Genomic DNA, 22,920 nt, shown 5'->3' with positions numbered 1-22,920 from the left:
GTCCTTCGTGTGCATGGGAGGGGATATTCCACACCGTCCCCTTCACGCCTTCCTATATATTATTATGTATTTTTCTTGCTGTTTGATAAAAAACAACAACAACGAACGTATATCACCAAAAGTGTGTAGGGTCTACCAGACCTCTCAATTTCAGATCTGAAAAAAAAAAACTCCCTTTGTTGAAGGGGGTAGTCCCCCACAGCCATTCCCCCCCCCCCCCCATACACACACACATTCTCCGAATTTCTTACTCTATCTTTCTTTTTCTTTGTTTTTTTTATTGAAACAAAAATCAATTACCTCACGAAGAGTGCGCACCATATCTCGGAATTTCAGGTCTGAAAAAGCAAAATCTCCCCCATGTGGGAGGGGGCTTATCCCCCCTCCCACCCTCTCCCCAGCACATTTCCCTGAATGTGATATTCCATACTCTGACAGAAGCAAATGTCGAATATTTCACCAAAATGGGTGTGCACTAGATCTCTAAATTACAGGTCTGAAAGTGCAAAATCTCCATCATGTTGGAGGGTTAACTCCCTCCAATACCCCCCCCCCCCGTCGTTCCGCTTCTTCGCACATATTTTCCAGGTTTTGCCCCCACCCCCATCATTAAAACTGATCGGCGCCCCTAGAAATGACTGTTTTGACTGACTTTAAACACAAAAAAAATGAGAAATCCTATAGATTTATCTACTTCATTATTACATACACAGAAACAGATATCCATGCCAACCATTTCACTTCCGTTCCATTTTTTCATTTATTTATTTATTTATTTATTTATTTATTTATTTATTAATTAATTTATTTATTTATTTATTTATTCATTTATTTATTAAAATAAGCCTACACTTCGCGGGCGTGTGCGTATCATGCAAGGTGGTGCTACGTTTTTTTAAAGTGAAGGGGTGTCAAGATGGTCTGTCAAGCAAAAAGAAAAACAAACATAAGAAAAACGAAAACAAACATAAAGAAATGTCTTAAATTTTTGACGTGCGACTTTCCGATGAAAATCGGCTGACAAGCAAAAACAAAACAAAACAAAAAAGTCTTCTTTTTTTTTGCTGCCACTCCCCTCCCATCTCATATTTTATGCACCAAAAAACGTGAGGGATGGAGGCAAACATTCACTCCCCATTATCTCCGCCCCCCCCCCCCCCCGCAACTCGGTATACGGATAAACGCCGGTAATGATTTGATTTTAGCGTGATTAACTCACTTTCTGATCACATTTCTTGAAAATTATATCCAAATCATCAGGATTTTTTGAGGTTTCATCCAGTTCATCAAGAATTTCGCTAAAATGACAGATATCTAGTTATCTGATATCTACATGTAAGCTGACTACAGTATTGAATCATGCATGATGAAAACATGATATACAGAAGACGGGATCCCCCCCCCCCCCCATCAGAAATCATGATTTCTGTGGTGCTTGATTCCACTGCCCTAACATTTATTTTTCACAAGCATGACAAGAGTGCTGCAGCACCCGGCACCCCGGCTCCTAACCCCCCCCCCCCCCCCCCCCGGGGCGCTGTATATATCCCGATACAAACGTGCTGGTGTCGGCTCCCAGGGAAGTTAATCATGAACATTAATAAGCACCAACATTTTGACAACGCAAACAATTTTTGAATTTTGCTTTATCGTTTGATGCCATCTCATCACCCATGTGTTTCGATGGTTTATCGATTGATAGACGCTTTGAGATCTTCATGATAAACATACTTGACATTCCTGACATAACTGAAATTCCGGTTGTGTTTTTGCTGAACTTAGCAGCTATTAGTAAGATTGCTTGTTTTACTCATGTTTGACTCGGCTATGAAATCGAGTTTACCACAAATTTTAGAGGTGAGCGGGCAAGATTATATCGCCAATAGGTTAAATAATCCATGTAGATAAGCCTATATCACACAAAACAACAATGACTATGATGAAATATTCACCCTTCCGCATCATATACTCCTCAGTACAAAATACACTGTATCCGCACAACACAATCGAGGTGCTTGAGGAAAGTTCGTTGACCTGAAGCGCAAACCGATGCGAGGTACTAAGGTTCGCCCAGAGGCCAGCCCAGGGTTCGCCACATCATAGCTAGGATTCAGGAACCATTATAGGCATAGCCAGGTAGGTGAACACGAGCTCAAGAGAAGAGTTAGAGTTACATCAAACTTGAGAACGATGTTTTGACAAGCTAAATTACTCGTGTACTTTGATAAAATAACTTCGTGATGATGCTACTGGTATGACAGCTATGTGTAGTCCCGTGTATGCAATATCATGTGGCATTTGTACTGTAGGCCTATCGCCTAGAAATCTATTTCATGCCTAGCTCTTTAATATTCACTTATTGACTTATAGATACCGAGTAATCTAACTAGTGATCTATATGTCTAACGGTTAGACACACTGAAGCTCATTGATGCCTATAGCCTTGTATGTAGAGTTCTATATCATCAAGTGATCATGTTTGAAAGATAGAATCTACAGCCTGTTACTCAGTTCGGGAAACCCACTCACAAGGGGGGCCCCTCCTTATAAGTAACCCGTCCCCCTTATAAGTAACCCCGTCCCCCTTATAAGTAACCCCCGGGGCACCCCTTATAAGGAGTCTCCACGCTTTTTTGCAATGCAACGCGAAAATGAAAGGACTGCGGCAATTCGCTTGATTATGTCCATAAAGCTTCACAAGTTTCCTAGTTACTCACGAAATTTGAGCAAAATCGGTTTGAGGCATCATATCTAAAATCATGGATTTAAATGCGATGTCAAACGACCCATGGGAATGCTGAAATGCGAGCGATTACTGGCGTGAGTGTCGCCAGGCGCGGCGGCGCGGCAATGCTTGAGTGCAGACGTGGCGACTGAGTACGGAGGTCAGTCGCCACGTCTGCACTCAAACATTGCCGCGCCGCCGCGCCTGGCGACACTCACGCCAGTAATCGCTCGCATTTCAGCATTCCCATGGGTCGTTTGACATCGCATTTAAATCCATGATTTTAGATATGATGCCTCAAACCGATTTTGCTCAAATTTCGTGAGTAACTAGGAAACTTGTGAAGCTTTATGGACATAATCAAGCGAATTTCCGCAGTCCTTTCATTTTCGCGTTGCATTGCAAAAAAGCGTGGAGACTACTTATAAGGGGTGCCCCGGGGGTTACTTATAAGGGGGACGGGGTTACTTATAAGGGGGACGGGTTACTTATAAGGAGGGGCCCCCCTTGTGAGTGGGTTTCCCGAACTGTACTAGGGGGTTCTAGTTAGCTCTTCATATTCACAGTAAAATTTAAACGTGGTAAACAGGGCAGCAAAACAACAAAGCTGCAAAGACCAGCAGTATGTAAAAAGTTAAATCTAGGCCCTAGTAATAGTAGTATTTAAGTTACTGCAGTGACTCTACCTCTTCAGTTCTACGGCTACACTCTAACAGTTTAGATGTCTAAAGCTTCTCGAAAAGTTTTTGCTCGTCATGATTTGACCTCTTGCTAACTGCGACCAGCCCGAACGCTTCACGTTCAGACTGGCGTTCTAGGATTTTGGACCTGGGAATGCCTAGTAAGTGTAGTATCGTGGCTAAATTTTACCTTAAATACTAAAATGTGTCAATTTGAATAAATTTACTTACCCATGAAGTGCAATCATGGACAACAGGATGGGGGGGGGGGGGGATTGGTTCCGCTTAATAGTCAATTTTTTTCCTAATCAAGGACTTTAAATGATTCAGTCAGGAGGGATCTTTGAGAAGGACAAAAGTAGTTTTAGGACAGATTTGAAACCTCTGCGCTTGCGTGTTGTTAAATGGTTTTAATGGCGTGTATCACTCAAGATTGAGTATTTACGCGAGTTGGTAGCACTAGCAGTGTAGCCTTTTGACCAGGCACTCTCCCTGTGCGACATCGCGTAGCACCCGATCACTCTTTCCTGGTTTTACTCAAACCTTTCGCTCACCACTACACAGCAGGCAGTGAAAGGGCTTTGTTCAAAGGCTAAAATCACTGCGACTTGGTATTCATATTCGTATTTATATCGCCAATGCGCAAAGTGCCATGCAAAGGTTGCATCCAAAGCTGAAGACTGATGTGTGAATGCTGTTCAAATTACTGATCTACAACATGTAGGGCATAGGGGTCTAAAATCTACGCTACTTGATATAATATAGATGGGTCTAAACTTGAGTAGAGCTAGCCACCCGTAATTCAAGCATAGGCATAAGTGTGCAAAATTTGACCACTGATTAGTCTAGACCAATCTACATGTAGAAAGAAACCTATGCTTTTGCATGTTTCCGGCCGGGGCCATTTCAGTCATTGATGAAAAGGCCCATTCAGGTGTCACTTCCCATAGCACTTGCAAGTATACTCCTGCTTGTGTTCTAAAGTGGGACTAAGCACAAGTGATGTTCATTAGCTGTTTTATTGATGAATGAAAGTGCCCTTTCCAGAAAAGGCACCCTGCCGCAAACAGGATTGTTTGCTCTAGTACGATGTACTACTAGACCTAGACCATCTATAGTACTAGACTACATGTACAGGGTAGATGAAGTAGGTTTAAGAAACTAACCCCGAGGTGCTCCATTACACAGTTGTACTGTGGGACACTTCGTGTTCATGGTCACATAGTAGAACTGGTTCTAGTAGTAGTAGACTAGAGAGGCCCCCCTCAGCCCTACAATTGTAGATATAGATATTGGCAATTGTGCTACTGTACTTGTAGTATGACTACACTATATCTATGTACAGTATAGTCTATTTCACAATATTCAACTGCTGCAGAAAAGTGTTGCTTCTCGCTGGAACTGTGTAGATCTAATTTTTTTTAGATAATTCTAGATCTATATGAGACTCTCAGTGTTTGGCAAGATTGGAGCTTGAGTTGAGTGATGAATGATCTACAGTACTTGTAACTTGCACTGGAGCTTCGTATAGCTAAGCATTGAAATATGTTGTAAAGTGCATGAAATTAGTCATGTTAATTCCAATTGATAATCTAACCAACTCTAGGGCTTAGGCCTACTAGTTACTCCCACTCCCATTTTTCAATTCTGTTTCTTGATGAAAATATCTCCTTAGAAGTGCCATCAGGTGCTCTCATTGGCCTCATTTCATTTAAAAAAACAACAAAAAATTGGCAGTTGTCATGGTAATGACAAGAATCCAAATTCCTGTTTGGCTGTTGCCATGGAAAGTTTTCTTTCCAGCAAGAGTTGCTATCCTCACATCATTTATGAAATGGGGCCCTGGAGAGGTGTTTTATTTGTTTGTATGTTTTGTGAAGCCAAAGTATTATAGATCTGTCTAGCTAAATTTAGTAGAATGAGGTGGGGAAAATGAACAAAAATACTAACATGATACAACACTTTTGTATGCTTTTGCTGTTTGTTAGGTTTTGTTTGATTGTTTGTATGTTTGTTTGTTTGTTTTTTGTTTTTTCCTTCATCCATATAAAAAATCATTAATTATAGGCCTTCTGCTCAATGGCCATTTATGCTACATTATACTACACTTTGTTTTAAAACTTTGACATCTTGGTGGAAGTTGCTGTACTAAATGTGGTGATCAAAACATCACCAGTGAAACTACACAACAGAGTGTGATTTTCATTAATTACACATGATGTTGGCATTATTATCTCTTTTTTTTTCAATAAGTTTCTGTCTGCAGGAAGAAGCATGGTATCTGTGACTTTATTCTTCAAACATTCTTCAAATTGTATTATGATTCTCCTGTGTGGTTAAGCACAGAACATGCATCCAGCCATCAGGCTAGCGTTGCACAGTTCACCACCAGAATGTTAAGTTTACTGCATATTGTAATGGCAAAACCTTAGATGTTTAAAACTTTTGTGACTGCAACATTGAAATATTTCATGATGAGAGCAGCCGTAGTATAAACAAAGCTAGACCATTTTCCATTTTCCAACCACAAAAGGTTGGATAGTGCCATAAGCATTCTCTCTATTTGTCTCAAGTTTTACTGCTGACCATAGATTGCAGGACTTGCTGTCACTTTGTAATGATACTATAATCCAAATACAAAGTAACATATTTATATTGCTCTTTGAAATGGGTGTCATGCAGGGTTTGAACTTCTACCGGTACTTAAAGCACCGAGAAACAAAACATATTCTTATCACATATACAGTATAGTATCTCATAACTAAAGGATAATTCATGTTTGAATTCAAATGGATTTAAAAATCTGGTGATGATAAAGGTCTAAGGGTCAGTAAACATCCTTGAAGCATGCTGAACTTAAAGGAGAAGTTCACCTTCATTAAAGGGTGTGTACAGTTCTGGTCGAGGTGAGGATTTAGCTTTTAACATTTTTGCAAGATATTCAGAAACCACTCTATGAGATGTCAAAGAGCATGCAGTTCTAAGGGGGTATCAAAGGTTTATTTGATGAAAATCAATTTTGAAGTGGCTGAGATATCCAAAAACAAGGTGAAACAAAGAGTTCCTAATAAAGTTGTGGCATGCCGCCTTTTATTATTAACACTTTTTTGGATATCTCAGCCATTTGAAAACCAATTTTCATCAAATAAACATTGAATCCTTCTTAAAATTACATGCTCTTTCATATTTCATCAGAGGCTTTTCATTGTCTCACTTAGGAATGTTCAAAACATGAATCCCCACCTCAACCAGTACTGTACAGTCCCTTTAACATAAAGATTGAGAGAATGTAGCAATATTAGTAGAACACATCATTGAAAATTGAGGAAAATCGGACAATCCGTTCAAAAGTTATAAATTTTTGAAGTTTTGTGCAGTCACCGCTGGATGAGAAGACTACGGCAGTGTAAGATGTCACATGCGTACAACAATATAAGGAAAATATAAAGAGAATTTCACAAAATTTCATCTTTTGAAAAAAGTACACATTCGCTTGACTCGTTACTGACATATGTTATGGGTAATATTATTCCTATTGCCTTTAGAAAGAGGCAAGTCAAGTGCTCTTTTATTATGCGAAAAAAGTGAAAATATGTTGAATTTTCTTTACATATTCTTTATACTGTTGTACTCATATGACATCACGAACCTTAGTAGTCTCCTCATCCAGCGGTTCCAACACAGAAGTTTTAAAAATTCATAACTTTTGCATCGATTGTCCAATTTTCCTCAAACTTTCACTGATGTGTTCTACTAGTATTGCTGCATTCTCTTAATCCTTATGTTCATGAAGGTGAACTTGTCCTTTAAATGATCTTACAGTATCCTGTAATGATCACCTAGTCAAACTACAAAAAGTACAATGTCTGTAAGTACAAGTCAATTGGAAATCTAAAAGAAAGAAAAAAAAATACCCCAAAATGTCAGTCAAAAATCACTCCAAGTTCAAATACCAAGAGGTTGGAAAGACAAGTAGTTTTCAGTTCATAAACAGAACTTGTCCAAAAAAAGTTTCTCACACATTTTAGGTAATGTCTGTCTCCTGCAATTGCAATTCAGGGTCAGTTGTCCCTACATAGCTCTGTGGGACTTCATTAGGATCTTGTATTGCATGGTCACAACTTTAACTATGTAGGTGTATTGTTTGTCCATGCATACCACATGACTGGCTGCATAGCATCATGAATGCCTACTTCCTTGTACTCTTTGAAATTGCATTGTGATTGTCAACCTTTATCTTTTTGCATCTCTTACAGATACCTGCCTTTGCTCTGCCACCATCTAATGCAAGACATTTCATGTATTGTGGCCCTGAAATCAAATCAAGTTATGTACTCTAGCAGCTCAGTAGTGACTGCAAGAGCCTGAAGTCCACAGAGATCTGTCAACTCAAGCATTCATGTCAATTTCATAACCACATCCCAGAGAACATCATGAATTACATCCCAGACTACGGCCTGTTTGTGGAGTATGCAAACACATATGCCACTCTCCCACTGTTCCCAGTCTTTGACATTGCTCACTACATCATGATGATTGTTGCCCTCAGGAAAGATGCAGGAGATGGTGAGTGTGGATTGTGAGCCTCTCAGACTTTTGTAAATGAAGAAATTACAGAGGAGAAATACACATATTGTTGTCATATTATGGTCTTCTTTGACAACTTTGAAACTTGCAAGACTGCTCTCAAACTCGACGCTTTCTGCAGAGATTGAGACACAGAGAGAGAGGGAGGGGAAAAACAAACAAACAACCAAACAGTCCTCTAGGATGGCCTTCAAAATAGGGGTGTGTGTACCCACAATGATTATGTATCAATTTGATGTTGTGGCAGTTGATATTTGTAAGGCATAATTTCACAAATTCACAAGACTTAAGGATCTTTAATTCTATTACTCGGCTATAATGTGGAAGAAAAGTATCTTTAATTTTGTTACTCAGTTATATACCTATCTGCAAGTACTTATACCTTGTGTTTCCTGATGGGGGCTACTTGAGAGGGCAGTGCTTCCTACAAGTTTTTTTTTTTTTTCTTTTTTTTTCTTTTTAAATGCACAAGCATTTTGCCCGCACAATGTGGAATAACACTTTTCCAAAGTCTTTAGATTATGATGTCACATTTGCTTCCAGTTGAAAATATCTCAATGTTGCAAACAATTGATTTATAAATTTCAAAATGTCATTGCTCATATATGCACAGAGTGGGATCGCTGCACCTCAATGAAGAAGAAAAGTTACATAATTTGAAGCTTCCCTTAATCTCTGAGCCTACAATTGTACTTCATATTCCTGCAGATATCATAAGTTGTATGGTCAGGCCCTTATCATCACACCGTAACTTCCACATACGAGATCAGATTATACATGTACAGAGTGTACATACTGTACATGTACTCACAGACATTATTTTTATAAAAATTCTTGCATCATTCTTGGCATCTAATTTTGGTTTGAAAATGTTGTAAAAGGAACTGATGTATGCACATGTGAATAACAGCATAGTTCATCAAAGGCATGAGGTTTGCTTCATCATGGTGAATCGACTAGGTCATGTGATGTATTTTCCCGCAATTATGATCAGCTTTTGTTGTATGCTCCCTAATACACATACTAGGTGTTACAAAAAAACCCCCCAAAAAAAAAACAAACAAAAAATTTTTTCCACTTTTGATCTTTAAAGGGATCGTACAGTTCTGGTAATTTCAGGTTTCTAACGTTTTTTTGTGAGATAATGAGAAACCTCTTATGAAATATGAAAGAGCATATTATTCTATGAGGAGTTCAACGTTTATATGATGAAAATTGGTTTTGAAATGGCTGAGATATCCAAAAAAGAGCAATTCTAATAAAGTGTGGGACCCACACTTTATTACGATCGCTTTGTCTTACTTTGTTTTTAGATGTTTCAGTCATTCCAAACCCGATTTTCATCAAATAAACTTTGAATTCCTCTTAAAATGTTATATTCTGTACTACACGTATATCATAAGCATTTTTTGGTATCTCGCAAAAAGTTAAAAGCCCAATTCTCATCTCCACCAATACTGTACCATCCCTTTAATAGTTTAAAAACTATACATCTTATAAAAAACTATACATCTTTTGCAAATATCAGCAACTGTTTGCAAATCATTTGCGACAATTTGCGAATGTTCTGGGACCTAGAAAAGTACCAGGCGATTATTTATAGTCAGAGCCATAAAACGAACATACAACCTTCCACGAATTCAGATCTCTTGTGACAACTGTTCAAGATGGATTTCCAGTATATGGAAATAAATTTCTGCCAAGAAGAGGCTCAACGTGCTGCCATTCTTGAAGAGCTGCTTTGCCAGGCTGCTGCTACACTATCGTGCAGCATAAGAGAAAGAAGATAAAGAAAAACAAGAAAGGAAGAAGAAAAGAAAGACTGTTTGGGTCAAAGAGTGGTTGTTGCAGAGGACAGACTTTGGTCAATATGAAATTTTAAAAAGCTTTTGCAGCAATTACATGATGGAGATGTCAAGAACTTCAAGAACTTTCTTAGAGTGGAACCTTGCCTGTTTCAGGAGCTTTTATATAGGAACCATATGGTTACTTGTTCGCTAGCAGTGGCGAATCAATTAAAAATGTTAGCGACACTGTATTACGACCGTTTGCAAATTCTTACGAGTGTTTTGCAAGTGTTTTGCGAATGTTTACAACTGTTAGCGAAAATACAAATTCGCAAAGGTTCGCAAAGAAATTTTGAACATGTTCAAAATTTCTTTGCGACAAGAAAAACTGTTTGCGACAATAAAAACCGTTTGCGAACTTTTTTTGCAACTGTTAACGAACCTTTTGCAACCCTTTATGAACCCTGGCGAAATCTCAAATTCGCTACGGTCGCAAACGTTCGCCGCTCAGTGAGATACCCCCTTTAAGGATCAAAAGTGGGATTTTTTTTTTTTTTTTTGAGTAACACCTAGTACATAGATAGCATTTCTGGTGAAAGGTTGCTCAATACTTGTGGCTATAATTTTGTCATGAATGTACTAAATTTCCCTCCTTTTACAGGATGAATTATGTGTGAAGTTTTCATCATGCACAAATATCAAAGAATGGAAACTGTATTCAGATGCAGACATCATTGAAACTCCATAGATCTGTGCAGTTATGGCAAACATACATAATCATTTTCCTCTACTCTCTAGCTGTTTTGTATGTTCAATTGCATGTACACAATGTAGAGGTTGGATTCACAAGATGATACTTTGATATAATAGTATTATTCATCTGCCATACCATTTTTGTTTTTATTTTTTGTCTGGTTTTGTTTTTTTCAATGTAGGGTTTCTCTCACTGGCAGAAAACAACCCGCTAGCATGCTGGTTGTGCAGCATGCTGTCCTCGTTTGCTGGCTACATACTGAGTAATGCACTCCTTGGGCAGTCTCTGCTCGCTCCATTTGCCTACCACATGAAGATTGGCATAGCAACTATTGTGTGGTACGTTGCATCAGGCGAACTGTCCTTTTTCATACTGCAATGCAAGCTGTGAAAAGTCTGTCTTTTTTTCCAAACTGTCAGAGGGTGTTGTCAAAGGGAGCATAATTATTAAAGGACAAGTTCACCTTCATAAACATAAGGATTGAGAGAATGCAGAAGTATTAGTAGAACACATCAGGAAAAGTTTGAGGAAAATTGGACAGTCGATGCAAAAGTTATGAATTTTTTCGATTTTTGTGTTGGAACCGCTGGATGAGGAGACTGCTAAGGCTCGTGATGTCATGTGAGTACAACAGTATAAAGAAAATGTAAAGAAAATTCAACATATTTTCACTTTTTTCGCATAATACAAGAGCACTTGACTTGCCTCTTTCTAAAGGCAATGGGAATAATATTACCCATAACATTATGTCAGTAACGAGTAAAGGGAATGTGTACTTTTTTCAAAAGATGAAATTTTGTGAAATTCTCTTTGTATTTTCCTTATATTGTTGTACGCATGTGACAACACTGCAGTAGTCTTCTCATCCAGCGGTGACTGCACAAAAACTTCAAAAATTCATAACTTTTGAACGGATTATCCGATTTTCCTCAAACTTTCAATGATGTGTTCTACTAATATTGCTACATTCTCTCAATCCTTATGTTAATGAAGGTGAACTTGTCCTTCAATGTGAATGTTTGCTGTGTTGTCAACACATTATTTGAGTAGTAGGGAACTGGATCTGTTATGTATCAAATATGATATTTTCAGTAAGCTCTCTATAAGCTTTCAATAATATCTCTGAGACAGCAAAATAACTACAATGTTACTGCAATTATATGAAAGGTGTCAATTTTTTGTTTCGAGCTATTTCATTTTTTTACTTGAATCACATTTTTTAACTGACAATGTATTGAACACCTGGTAGTGTGGGGATTTATGGGTGGCCCATGAAGACCCCGTTTACAGTGCGGGGCTGGGCCGAGCCATGGCAGAGCCACGGCCGAGCCGAGGCCAGGCCCCGCAATTTTGTCCGTTTACACTGCCGGGCTCAGCCGCGCTTTTGATTCAAACCTTTCAATATGTTGTCGTAGTGGCGCTCTGCCTGTAAACAAATGCAATTTGGTATTGTCTGGTTTTCAGACCCTTTGCCAAATGAATTCCGTGGCGACAAAGTCGCCATTCGGGCAAAGGCCTTTGCCGAAGGAAAAAATCCTTTGCAGGACAAAACCACCTTAAACTATACTAGTTTTCGATGTTGAGGGGGTTAATATCCTGAACAGCTAAATAGTACAGGCAGAGGGTTTGGAAGCTAGACTGAGATTGGCCGCGCATTTGGCCCAGTTTACGTTTACACTGAGAAAAGGCCGGGCTCGGCCGCCGCTCGGCCACGGCCGAGACCACCTCTAGAGCGAGGTCAAATGCGAGGCCAATTTTGGCCTCGCATTTGGCCTTTTGCGCGTTTACACTGAAGCGGGGCTGGGCCGAGCCGCGGCCGAGCCTCGCACAGTAAACGGAGTCCTAGTATGCTATACAGAGGCTTTAAAAATACAAGGAATGGGATGTGACATAATTGTTGATGGTCATTTCTGATTGATAAACTGATACTGATATACAATTTGAAGCTTGAGAAATAAAAAACTATTCTACACTCTGCATAATACTTTTGAACATGGACTAATCTTCATCATGGTTTGATTATGCAGGTTCTATCATGTGTCATTTTGCCATGCAGGTACCTGATCTTCTACTCACCAGGAGACGTGTTCTATAAGATTGTAACCAGCTTTCCAGGAAAACTGGTTATAGGGCCCATGAAAGAGGCTGTACGGGCCCGCAAAGTGGGCCTCGGTGTACTCCAAGCAGCCAAGGTCTATCCTCAAGGGTTCTTAATCATGGTCATAATTGGCACAGTCAGAGGTTAGTCCCAAAGCTCTGTTTTTATTTTGAAGGCATTTTAACTCAATATTAAATGGTTTTGAATAATTTCCATAACAAGGTTCTATCATGTGTCATTTTGCCATGCAGGTACCTGATCTTCTACTCATCAATGTGCAATATTCCTGACTTTTTGTAAAGTATTCTCTTTGTGTTTTTGATAGTAAATTTCATGCATATCATGTCCAAAAGGTCAAGGTCAATTTCAAGTGCATATATCTGCCCATCAATGATTCTCTTGAGAGTTTTGAGGTCATGGGGTCAAAGGTCAAGGATCAAGGGTCAGGCTGGATGCTATAAGTTTGATGTTTGGTGCTGATTTTTTTTTCTCTTTTATATTTTGATGCATGGATTTGTGATAGGTTCGGTGTAAGTTGAAACTTTTTGGATTTTTAGATATCTTGTTTTTTTTTTTAATAACTTGGATGTTCATTGATTTGGACTTGGTGGGTGGGGGGTGGGAAGCACTCAATACCTTTGTGATAAATACACTGGGTTTTTTTAATGCTTTGTTAATTGTGTTGAAATATTGCTTTATATTTGAAATGTGCTTTAGACTTTTTTTTGAGAACCACATGTTGTGCCATAACGGCGCCTTGAGTTTGTTTACATTCATATGATTGTGTTTATGATGCGTATCGATAATTAAGCTCAATTATTTTATTCAGAAATTTAATTACTCCCTGCTCAGTTCAGTTACTCAATGATTTTTTACAATCATTTGTTTCTTTACATGTGCAATATTTTTCAGTATTCGTACTCCATTATTGATAATTTTAATACATGCATTTTTATTGAGGGTTAAGAGGTCAAAGGTTTTAATCAGCGAAAAAGAAAATATTTATGCATGTACTGTTTGTTGATAATTTCCATGGGAATTCTAGGGTCTTCGTTCGAAATTCAGGGATTTGAGGCGGGTTATGAAATATCAATGTTTTATCTGTTTGTACAGTGTTTCCGTTAGATTCATATTCATATCAATAGCCAATTTCACAAATATATATACACTGTATCTATTTTGTACAATGTTGTATTTCTGTTTTAATTGTAAAATGAACAATTTCAGTTAATGAGCTGCATGTTCTTTTTTTATTGTCAATAAACCTTCATTGAATTGAATTGAATTGAATTGAATTGAAAGTACAAAAGATACTGGACAAGCTGTTATTTTTTGCAAATTTGGGGAATCTTTGTTGGACCACAAATTTAACAACATGTGAAAATGTTGCCATGCACTAGGATAATGGGGCACTTATGAAAGCATCAGTGTGCATTTGGGAAAACATCTTGCGAAAATATCTGTTACCTCATTGGCGAACTTGTATCTATATGTGAAAACGATAGCTCATACAGTACATGCATGTATGTACAGTGTAAGTCTCTGGCATAAATTCTTCTGCATACCTTATGTGTCCATGTACACTTTCAAATTCTAATCACTATGAAACACTGGCAGTCTGTTAACTCACCCTCCCTCCATAACTTGAACTTGGCTTTCATATGAGTTGGACAAACTTTCAAATGTTATAATTTGAAGCCACAAGTAAAGGCCATTGTAAATAATACAATAAAGTGACAGGGGTCACATAATCCCTTGTCACGGACACTTACTGTAAAAGTGAAAATTTTCACGCATTTCGCACAACCAGACACTAGCGCGAAAATAAAAGCACGCAAATATTTTTGCATGCTACATGTGAAAATATCCACTTTTACAGCAGTCTCAAGATGTACTTTTCAGTTGGCGTTGACATATACTAGTGTGTAGTTCCACTTTTTGCATGAGCAAAAAAAAAAAAAGAGGGTCATTTGTACCTGCAGATCTTTTAGTTATTAAATTCATAAAGACAAACTTCTGTGATTTAATGAAACTTCCTGTAATTCTTCCAGATGATGCTGCCCAGTACATCCACCTGACAGCAACAAAGTATTCATTAAAGGGAACGTAAACCCCAAGAACAATGTGGATTGAGTGAAAGCAGTAATATTAGTAGAACACATCGGTGAAAGTTTGAGGAAAATCTGGCAATCAATGCAAAAGTTATGAATTTTTAAAGTTTTGGTGTTGGAACTGCTGGGAAAGGAGACTACTAGAGGTTATGATGTATGAGTGGACTACAATATAAAGAAAATATAAAGGGAAATCAGTAAAAATTCATTTTTCATGAAAATTATACATTCCCTCAACTTGATACTGACATATGTGAGGGGTAGCACTTATTCCCCCTGCTTTCTGAAAGTGGTTACTCAAGAGCTCTTTCATTTTGGTAGAAAAAGGAATTTTTGTGCAATTCCTTTTATATTTTCTTTATATTGTTGTCCTCTAATACGTCATAACCTCTAGTAGTCTCCTCATCCAGTTGTTCCAACACCAAAACGTTAAAAATTCGTAACTTTTGCATCGATAGTCCGATTTTTCTCAAATTTTCACTGATGTGTTCTACTAATGCTAATGCTTTTACTCAATCCACATTGCTCTTTGGGTTTGCCTTCCCTTTACAGAATGATATTTGGCAAAAGAACAACAAAAAAAAAGTTTGTTTATTCAATGCATCAATTGACTATTTCTCCAAGTGTTAATTAATTGGCCATTATGTTCACTGGTCTAAGCAAGCGATCCTCTCTGCGAGCATGAATTCCATGAATTGTTACGTATCGCAAGCTTACTGCACTCTGTCGCTTCGAAATTGAGTAAAGTGCCTGTTGCAAACCTACTGAGAAAAAAGAATGGTCATTTGTCTTAATGTGCACATGAATAAAGGGAAGAAAGGCCTATTAAAGGGATGAAGTTATCAGCCTTCTATGACAGACTTTCCTGTTCAGTTCACACACACAGTATGAAGATGGCAGTTTGTATTGAATTGACATTTACTTATTAAATTTCTCAAGTGAAGTCAAGAAATAAAACTACCCTGGATGCATTCTTTAGTTTTGTTTTTACATTCCCTAGAATATGAGTGCATTTACTGTAAATATTGAATTTCATGTGTCACTACTTTGAACTGAATTAATGTGTCATTTTTTTTTACATCCTTTGAAAGTGTCAAAGTGAGTGTTTCATCTTGTTAAGCTCTGGAGTGTAAATGCATATGACAGAATGCAGAAATTTAGGTGCTGTTGTATGCTGAAATAAATTAATATTTTTAGAGACCACACACAAAGACTTATTACCTGTAGTTCTTCAAGTCCCCCTCTCCCATACATGTACTTCACCAATAAAGACTTCTTGAAGAAGTTATTCCACAGGAAAATTTGATTTAATTTAGTATTAACATGAATTCAGTTGTTCATTGGAACTTTTATCAATATCTGAGTAATTCACTTGTTTGCAAGAAAAAAAAACCAATTGCATTAGACCTTGCTTTACATAGGCAAGTGAACAGATATATATACATGTACACCAAAGATTTAAGGACATTCCAATATTTTATGAGTATGGATTGCACAAAAAGACAAAGTGTTTTGGGTTTGTTTTTTTTTCTCTCTCTCTCTCTCTCTCTCTGTGTGGGTGAAGACAATGCGGCTACACTGTGCCTTCATAATGTTCTGGATTGCTTTTAAAATTTATGTTTTTCTTCATAACAGGGTCTGGAAGTGCATTCATGCGTATTTTTGAAAGAGTGCTGCGTGGAGCTGGGAACCTGTCACAGAATGAACTCCTCAACCCTTCCTTGTATGTATCAAGCATATAATGAAACCCCTTCAAATAGCTCTATAATACAGTGTGATTATTGGGAGACATTCAATAACAGATTAGGGAGTGGTTTTCCAGTAGCAGTAGACTGTATCTAGAAGAATGCCATTGGCTTTTCCTCTCTCTCTCTCTCTCTTTCTTTCTGTTGATTATGATCTTTGATATCACAATAAATGCCTGCAGAAAAGTAATGTTGCATTTGTCTGTACATGTAAAAGCAGTGAAGAAGCACTATGGCACAGTCGATACAAAAGATCCTACCTTCTAACACAGCACAGTGCATGTTTTATTAGATAAGATGTTACACCCTCAATGTGACTTTGACCTGGATTACAAATGGGTATCTGGCAAAGCTTTGGTAGTAATGTTGACAGGACCCCTCTGTGATGGAAATGACTACACTGAAGGGACAACCCTGGGTGATTAAGACCATAATGATTCTTTAATGAAAGGAATTACTGTCTAGATATGTGTGTAACTAAGTGATATGCTAGCATTGATTTAGTTTGATGTACTATTTAGTTATCCTTACTCTGGCCTGTGTTTGTTCATGGCAGGAAGCACAAAACTCTGTTAATCAGGTGACCTGTTAACAAAAATCCCATGTCCAGTCCTCAAAGTTCAGGGGGGGGGGGGGGAATTATCTATCTCAAGAAATAGCCTCAACTTTGGAAACATTTCTCTTGTAGACAACTTACAAACTTGTATCTGCTACCAATTTTGCTTTCTGCTCTTGTATCACGTGAAAAAGGACAAGGATTAAACATGTTTTGTTTGATCATCATTGTGTCTAGGGAAACCCAGGATTTCCACTTTCTCACTTCTCAGTTAATCTTTTCTGAACCAGATGTGAAGGTCATGCCATTTTCTTTATTTGAAAAAAAAAAAAGAAAAAAGGAAATGCTGTATAAAAATTTCCAACCTACTTTGTTCAACACAACTTCTTTTTAAAACTTGAACTGCTTACATTGAAGACCTGATGCACTATCTAAACTGACTTCCCCCTCCCCTAGCACCACCAAGGCTACCATTCTGTGCAGCATCCTCCTTTCCTTGGAGAATCTGGGATACATCACCATCCCCTCCCCTGAGCTGATGTTGATGCTGACAACCCTTCTTGTCTCCATGAAGATTGCTTCCCTGGTCTTTGGTATCACAGACCCATTCACACCCATTGAGGAGACCTGTAGGCCCCTGCTCTTTGGTAAGTGGAGGAACGTGGATGCCCCCACTCAAGGCCCAGCCCCATCTCATGCCAAAGGGGAGAGGAAACCCAAGAAGGAATGAACCTGTCACTTGTTCAAATTACTGGTACCCAGACTCCGTTGAGCCAGAGTTCCACAAGACTATCAGGAAAAATCCTTCACTGCCAAACTGTGTCAGCTTGTTTCAAAGGGTACATGATTTCTGGTATATCTTAGAACAGTTAAGAAAAAAAAAGAACATATACAACATTGGAAAATTAGCATGCGTGTGCTATCCTGCCGATACCAATCAAGTCTTATGGTGCATATTACTGATTCTATCTTGTGTGCAGTGGTAGAAAGCTGCATTTTAATCTGTACATACCAATAAAGTGGCAAGAATATGTTTTAATGCAATAATGAGTTCAAGTATGCAAAATTTCATGCATTTAATATTCATTTTGTGTTGATATTTAAGTAAAGAGATTTAATAGAGGGGATAGTTGTCCTCGCATCGCACTTTGTCACCTCTTTTTTCTGTTCTTCACTTCTCATGCATAAGGGCTTAAGATATAAAGCCTATATTAAGCCTATATTTGTATAGGGTGGAATTTAAGGGTTAAATTTGGAATAAAAGAAGTTATCTGGTATGTCTGGCATAAAGTTTCATATATTAACTAAAGGGGGAAAGAAGACATTCAATTGAACTCAAATCTCTCATCACAGCTGAATTTGTTTGTTCTTTTTTTTTTTAGTTCAATTATGTAATCTGCAAGCACTTGTCCTGCGAAAGGTGTATCACCTGAAACATGCCACATTAATCAGAGATGCCATTATCCCTGCGATCCCCCACTTCGCAGGGAATGTCCCGTTTGCCAGGACTTTCTCCGGCAATCCCATCATTTGAACGCTCGGCTGGGACATCCCCAACTCCCCCGGCAAGCTTGTTGAGTCTGGCAACAAATTCTTGCGGGGGACTGACCTTGATCTCTCATGCAGCTGTTTTCCTCAAAAGTGTGCATGCTTGAACTGTGGTGGCAAAGAACTACTACATATGTTTGTATTTGCAATCCTGCTCCCTACAGCGCCACGTACGGTGACCTAACACAAGACTGAAACCACCAGGCGTGATTTTTTACCTCTTTCAGGGGGGGATTTCAATGAACGTGTGGATGTCCGGCCATAAAAAAGATACAATCTCTCTTTTTGACATACGATATAACTCCACATTGTCATGAGGTTCCTGTGGCATCTCTGGTTAATATAGAGTGCATTACAGGGATTACCAATTTGATTGATTAACATATACATTTTTCCTGGGTTCAAGTTTCATAATTGAAGTCGGGTGCATATAAAGTGCTGTAACACATACATGTACCAGTACCTACTGTATTCTGTAGATTACACTTTGTGCTGAAATTAGTCCATCATTTGCTGCATGTGTCAAGTTCTCCATGACCCGGTTTACAGTGCGGGGCTGGGCCGAGCCGCGGCCGAGCCGCGGCCGAGCCCAACCTCGATTGCGAGGCCGAGCCCCGCAATTTTGTCCGTTTACACTGCCGGGCTCGGCCGCGCTTTTGATTCAAACCTTTCAACATTTTGTCGTAGTGGCGCTCTGCTTGTAAACAAACGCAATTTGGTATTGTCTGGTTTTCAGACCCTTGCCAACTGAATTCCGTGGCGACGAAGTTGTCATTTGGGCAAAGGCCTTTGCCGAAGGAAAAATCCTTTGCAGGACAAAACCACCTGAAATTAAACTAGTTTTCGACGTTGAGGGGGTTAATATCCTGAATAGCGAAATAGTACAGGCAGAGGGTTTGGAAGCCAGACTAAAATTGGCCGCACATTTGGCCCAGTTTGCGTTTACACTGAGAAAAGGCTGGGCTGCAGCAGAGACCACCTCCAGAACGTGGCCAAATGCGTGGCCAATTTTGGCCCCGCATTTGGCCTTTTGGGCGTTTACACTGAAATGAAGGCGGGCTCGGCCACGGCCGAGCCACGGCCGAACCCTGCACTGTAAACGGGGTCTTCGGCTGACTAGAAAGGGGGAATTGTAATGCTAGTGGTTGAACATAATTATACATCAGTACTTTGCATACAGCTGGCACTGTGTTCATATCAATCATGCCAGAGTAATGCCATGTTGACAGCTTTTACTGAGTATCCACAGGTAATTTTGAGTTGCAAAATGTGTAAGTGAGGAAGAGATGCTGAATACAGTTTTATTATTAGAACATAGATTAATGGCACCTTTTTTCTTAACAAATTTCTTGTGATGATAATAATGTGTCAAAACATCTCTTGATTTCATTCCCTTTTTAAATAGATGTGATCAGTAGAAGGAAAATGATTTGTTTGTGTAGTGTCTTTTTTTCAATTAGGAAAGTGTAGAGGTGTTTTTGCTGCAACAAAGTACAATAGGCATAAAAAGTTTGAAGTATATTAATTGCAGGAAAGTACATGTAAGATTCACATTATTCTTACACATTCATGAGGTTCAGTACTGCAGGACACTACTGTATATGTTGAAGATTCTTCATGGTGCATTTTATTGCAACCTTAGAACTTCAATGCACTTCCAGCTATAAAACTGGAGAGGAAATACCAATTTGTTTGTTTGTTTGTTTTTACAGCCATTTGTAAAATTGTATGTCTTCAATAGATTTTATGTTTTTATCATGAGGAATTACTGTTTAAAACTAGTTTTATAGTGCTTGCCATCTTTTGCAGTGCAATTTACATATTTTACATCTCAGCCATATACAGTGTAGCTGTATAATCAAAATATACACATGTTTATCGTGCAAGACTTTTAGAGGGATTTAGGAGTTTGATGATTTGTGTTGTAGGACCTATTGACATTTATTGCTTCAAACAATTTACATCATGAGGTTGTGTAATGACAAATTTGTGTCTTCTTTGATTTTGACAGTGCAAGATTTTTTTTTTTTTAGTAAGATGTCTGCGTGAAAATGAATTATGATTTATCTGCTGTGGTCCTGGCACTTTGCTTATACACCATTATATCTGCCCTTTGAATACAGTGTGAAGTCCAGGAAAGATTTGCCTCTTGATCTTTGAAAATGAAAGACCACTGAGTTGTCATGACTCCTAAACTAGTAGCGTGGGAAAGTGGCATGCACATCAAAGTGACTTTTTTTTTTTTTTTTAAGTGGAAGACTGCTAACAGTAAAGCCTTCTCCATCTTAACCCTAACTAGGCCGGGCTATTCAGGTAGATGATAGAGCCGGGGGGGGCCTCCCAGGCCCCCCCCCCCCCCTCCGGATCTCGGCCGTCGACCGGGCGATCGCAACGAAAATTGGCACACGCATTGCCTATGGTGTAATCTAAAGTACAACGGTTGTACCATGAAGTTAATTTTTTAAAAAATTATCATTTACACTAAATTATGCTAATTTATGCATAATGATGCATGAAATCAGACAATTTGGTATAAATCACTAAATAAAGCTCAAAACAGGCACATTTTTTGTTTAAATATTCTTTTTAGTGTCCTTAGCAAATGTAAGAGAAAAAAATTGTGCAATCAGGAAAAATTGCCTAAGTATTTTATTGTTTTTTGAATTTCTTATGTATTTCTTTGTTTTTTCGACTTTATGTTTTTCATTGTTTTTTCGATGAAATTTGTCTGTGACATTGTTCCTAACAAGAAAATGCATTATTAATTGATTTTAATCCATAAAACCCCAAAATAATCATGCTTTTATGAAATTTGCCTGTAAACACAGTTTGCATTGAAATTGTACACAAATTCACGTTTTTGAGCAATTTTTGGTCTGACATGCACGTGCGTATTTATGCGCAACTTCGGAACCACACACCCGGGCATCGCAAATTTGGTGTCAAAAGATGCGGGAGACTCGAAAGAAAAAAGTCATGAAACGTCGCGGCGATAGCTTCTCGCGACAGCGATACATCGCGCGAAACGTCGAGGGGGGGGCCTCGGAGGCCCCCCCCCCCCCCCCCTCCCCCCCCCGGCCTAGTTAGGGTTAAAAAAAAAAGAGAAAATGAAATAAAATGAAGGTCTCCTTATAATCAGTTGCTATGTAAATATCTATGTTATTATGTTTTATTTTGTCTGCATTTTCAGTATAACCAGCTGCAGAGTTTGAGTGCCTACTCTTTTTGAAATTGATGCAGGTTTAAGTGTATTATTGAGAGCAAGTGAAAGAAATACAAAAGTTCCTATTTGCACTTAATGTGGGTCATATGCATAACAAAAAAAAAAAAAAAAAACCACTCAAACAACTGAACACAACGAAGACAAGGAAAAAATGACCCGATCTTCATTTCATTTTTTCGAGGAAGTAAAGATTTATTGCATGTCAATTGTACTACAAATGATTATGAGAGGTGGTAAACAGGATACTAACACTACTCATTCATAGAAGAGATAAGGAGATATCTTTTCTTTTCCTGCTCAACAGGAACTTCCTGCTCTGCTTAATAGTCTCATCCCAGTCTCATATTCAGTGTAATTATCCTTGATTGATCTTGGCTGGACAGGCCTAGCTTTGGCCAACTTTTGTAATGGGAAATATTTCAAAGGTATCATAAGGGTCTATTTAAAGAGAGAATTAGCTCTCTTCAGCTTCAATGATTACTAATGATGAAGGGCAAATAGGACATTAAACCTAGTAGCCTAGTAGAGAAGAGGGACTCTTTGCATCCATGGTAGTATTACAAATAAGATTTGTTGTGTATTCCACACTGTACATGTACTAACTGTTTGTTTCAGTGCTGTGATATGTACATGTATATGTTAGGTATGAAGTGGGTGGCTACATGTCTGTGAACAGAGGCTGAAGGAGCAAAGGCTTTCTAAGGAACACTTTGTGACGTAGGGTGCGTTCGAGCGCTCTCCTAAAGCGAACTGTACCGTACCGTACCCGCGCCAGAGGAGCATTCGAACGCTCCTAAAGTGTACCGTACCGTACTGTACCGAGCCAAAAGTGGACCACTTCCCGATGTGCTCCAAAAGCGTACCAAAGCGTACCAAAAGTTCGTTGTAAAGCATGCGCGTATCATGCGCATACGTCACAATGCAAAAACATCATTCTCTTTGTTCTGGACAGCTGTAAGTAGTTCAAGCGCCAGGGGTGAATGACATTCTTGCTACAAACAAGCGTGACCTTTCTAAAAATAACTCGTGAGTACGCTTTCTCCACAGAGCGCTCGAACGCTCCAAAATTGGCATGGTACGGTACGGTACACTTTAGTTCAGTTCGC

At 38.6% G+C, this 22,920-nt stretch overlaps 1 protein-coding gene across 1 annotated transcript; it reads left to right on the top strand.

The window, feature by feature from the left end:
- Positions 1–7,838: 7,838 nt before the first annotated feature.
- On the top strand, positions 7,839–17,773 carry LOC140236479 (trimeric intracellular cation channel type 1B.1-like). The gene is made up of 5 exons (XM_072316402.1): positions 7,839–7,971; positions 10,715–10,871; positions 12,590–12,774; positions 16,378–16,465; positions 17,500–17,773. The coding sequence occupies exons 1-5, from the start codon at positions 7,839–7,841 to the stop codon at positions 17,771–17,773; spliced, it is 837 nt and encodes a 278-aa protein (XP_072172503.1).
- The last annotated feature ends 5,147 nt before the right edge of the window (positions 17,774–22,920 follow it).

Source organism: Diadema setosum, chromosome 13 (genome assembly GCF_964275005.1).
Source record: "Diadema setosum chromosome 13, eeDiaSeto1, whole genome shotgun sequence".
Taxonomy (NCBI): domain Eukaryota; kingdom Metazoa; phylum Echinodermata; class Echinoidea; order Diadematoida; family Diadematidae; genus Diadema; species Diadema setosum.
Note: the sequence above shows the minus strand (reverse complement) of the source record. Positions and strands in the feature narration are given on the sequence as shown.

Bases quoted from the DNA above. Each gene is read 5' to 3' on its own strand.
- LOC140236479 (XM_072316402.1), top strand. From the start codon at position 7,839: ATGAATTACATCCCAGACTACGGCCTGTTTGTGGAGTATGCAAACACA. The intron at 7,972-10,714 runs GTGAGTGTGGAT...TTTTCAATGTAG, and splicing joins CAGGAAAGATGCAGGAGATG to GGTTTCTCTCACTGGCAGAA. The intron at 10,872-12,589 runs GTACGTTGCATC...TTTGCCATGCAG, and splicing joins GGCATAGCAACTATTGTGTG to GTACCTGATCTTCTACTCAC.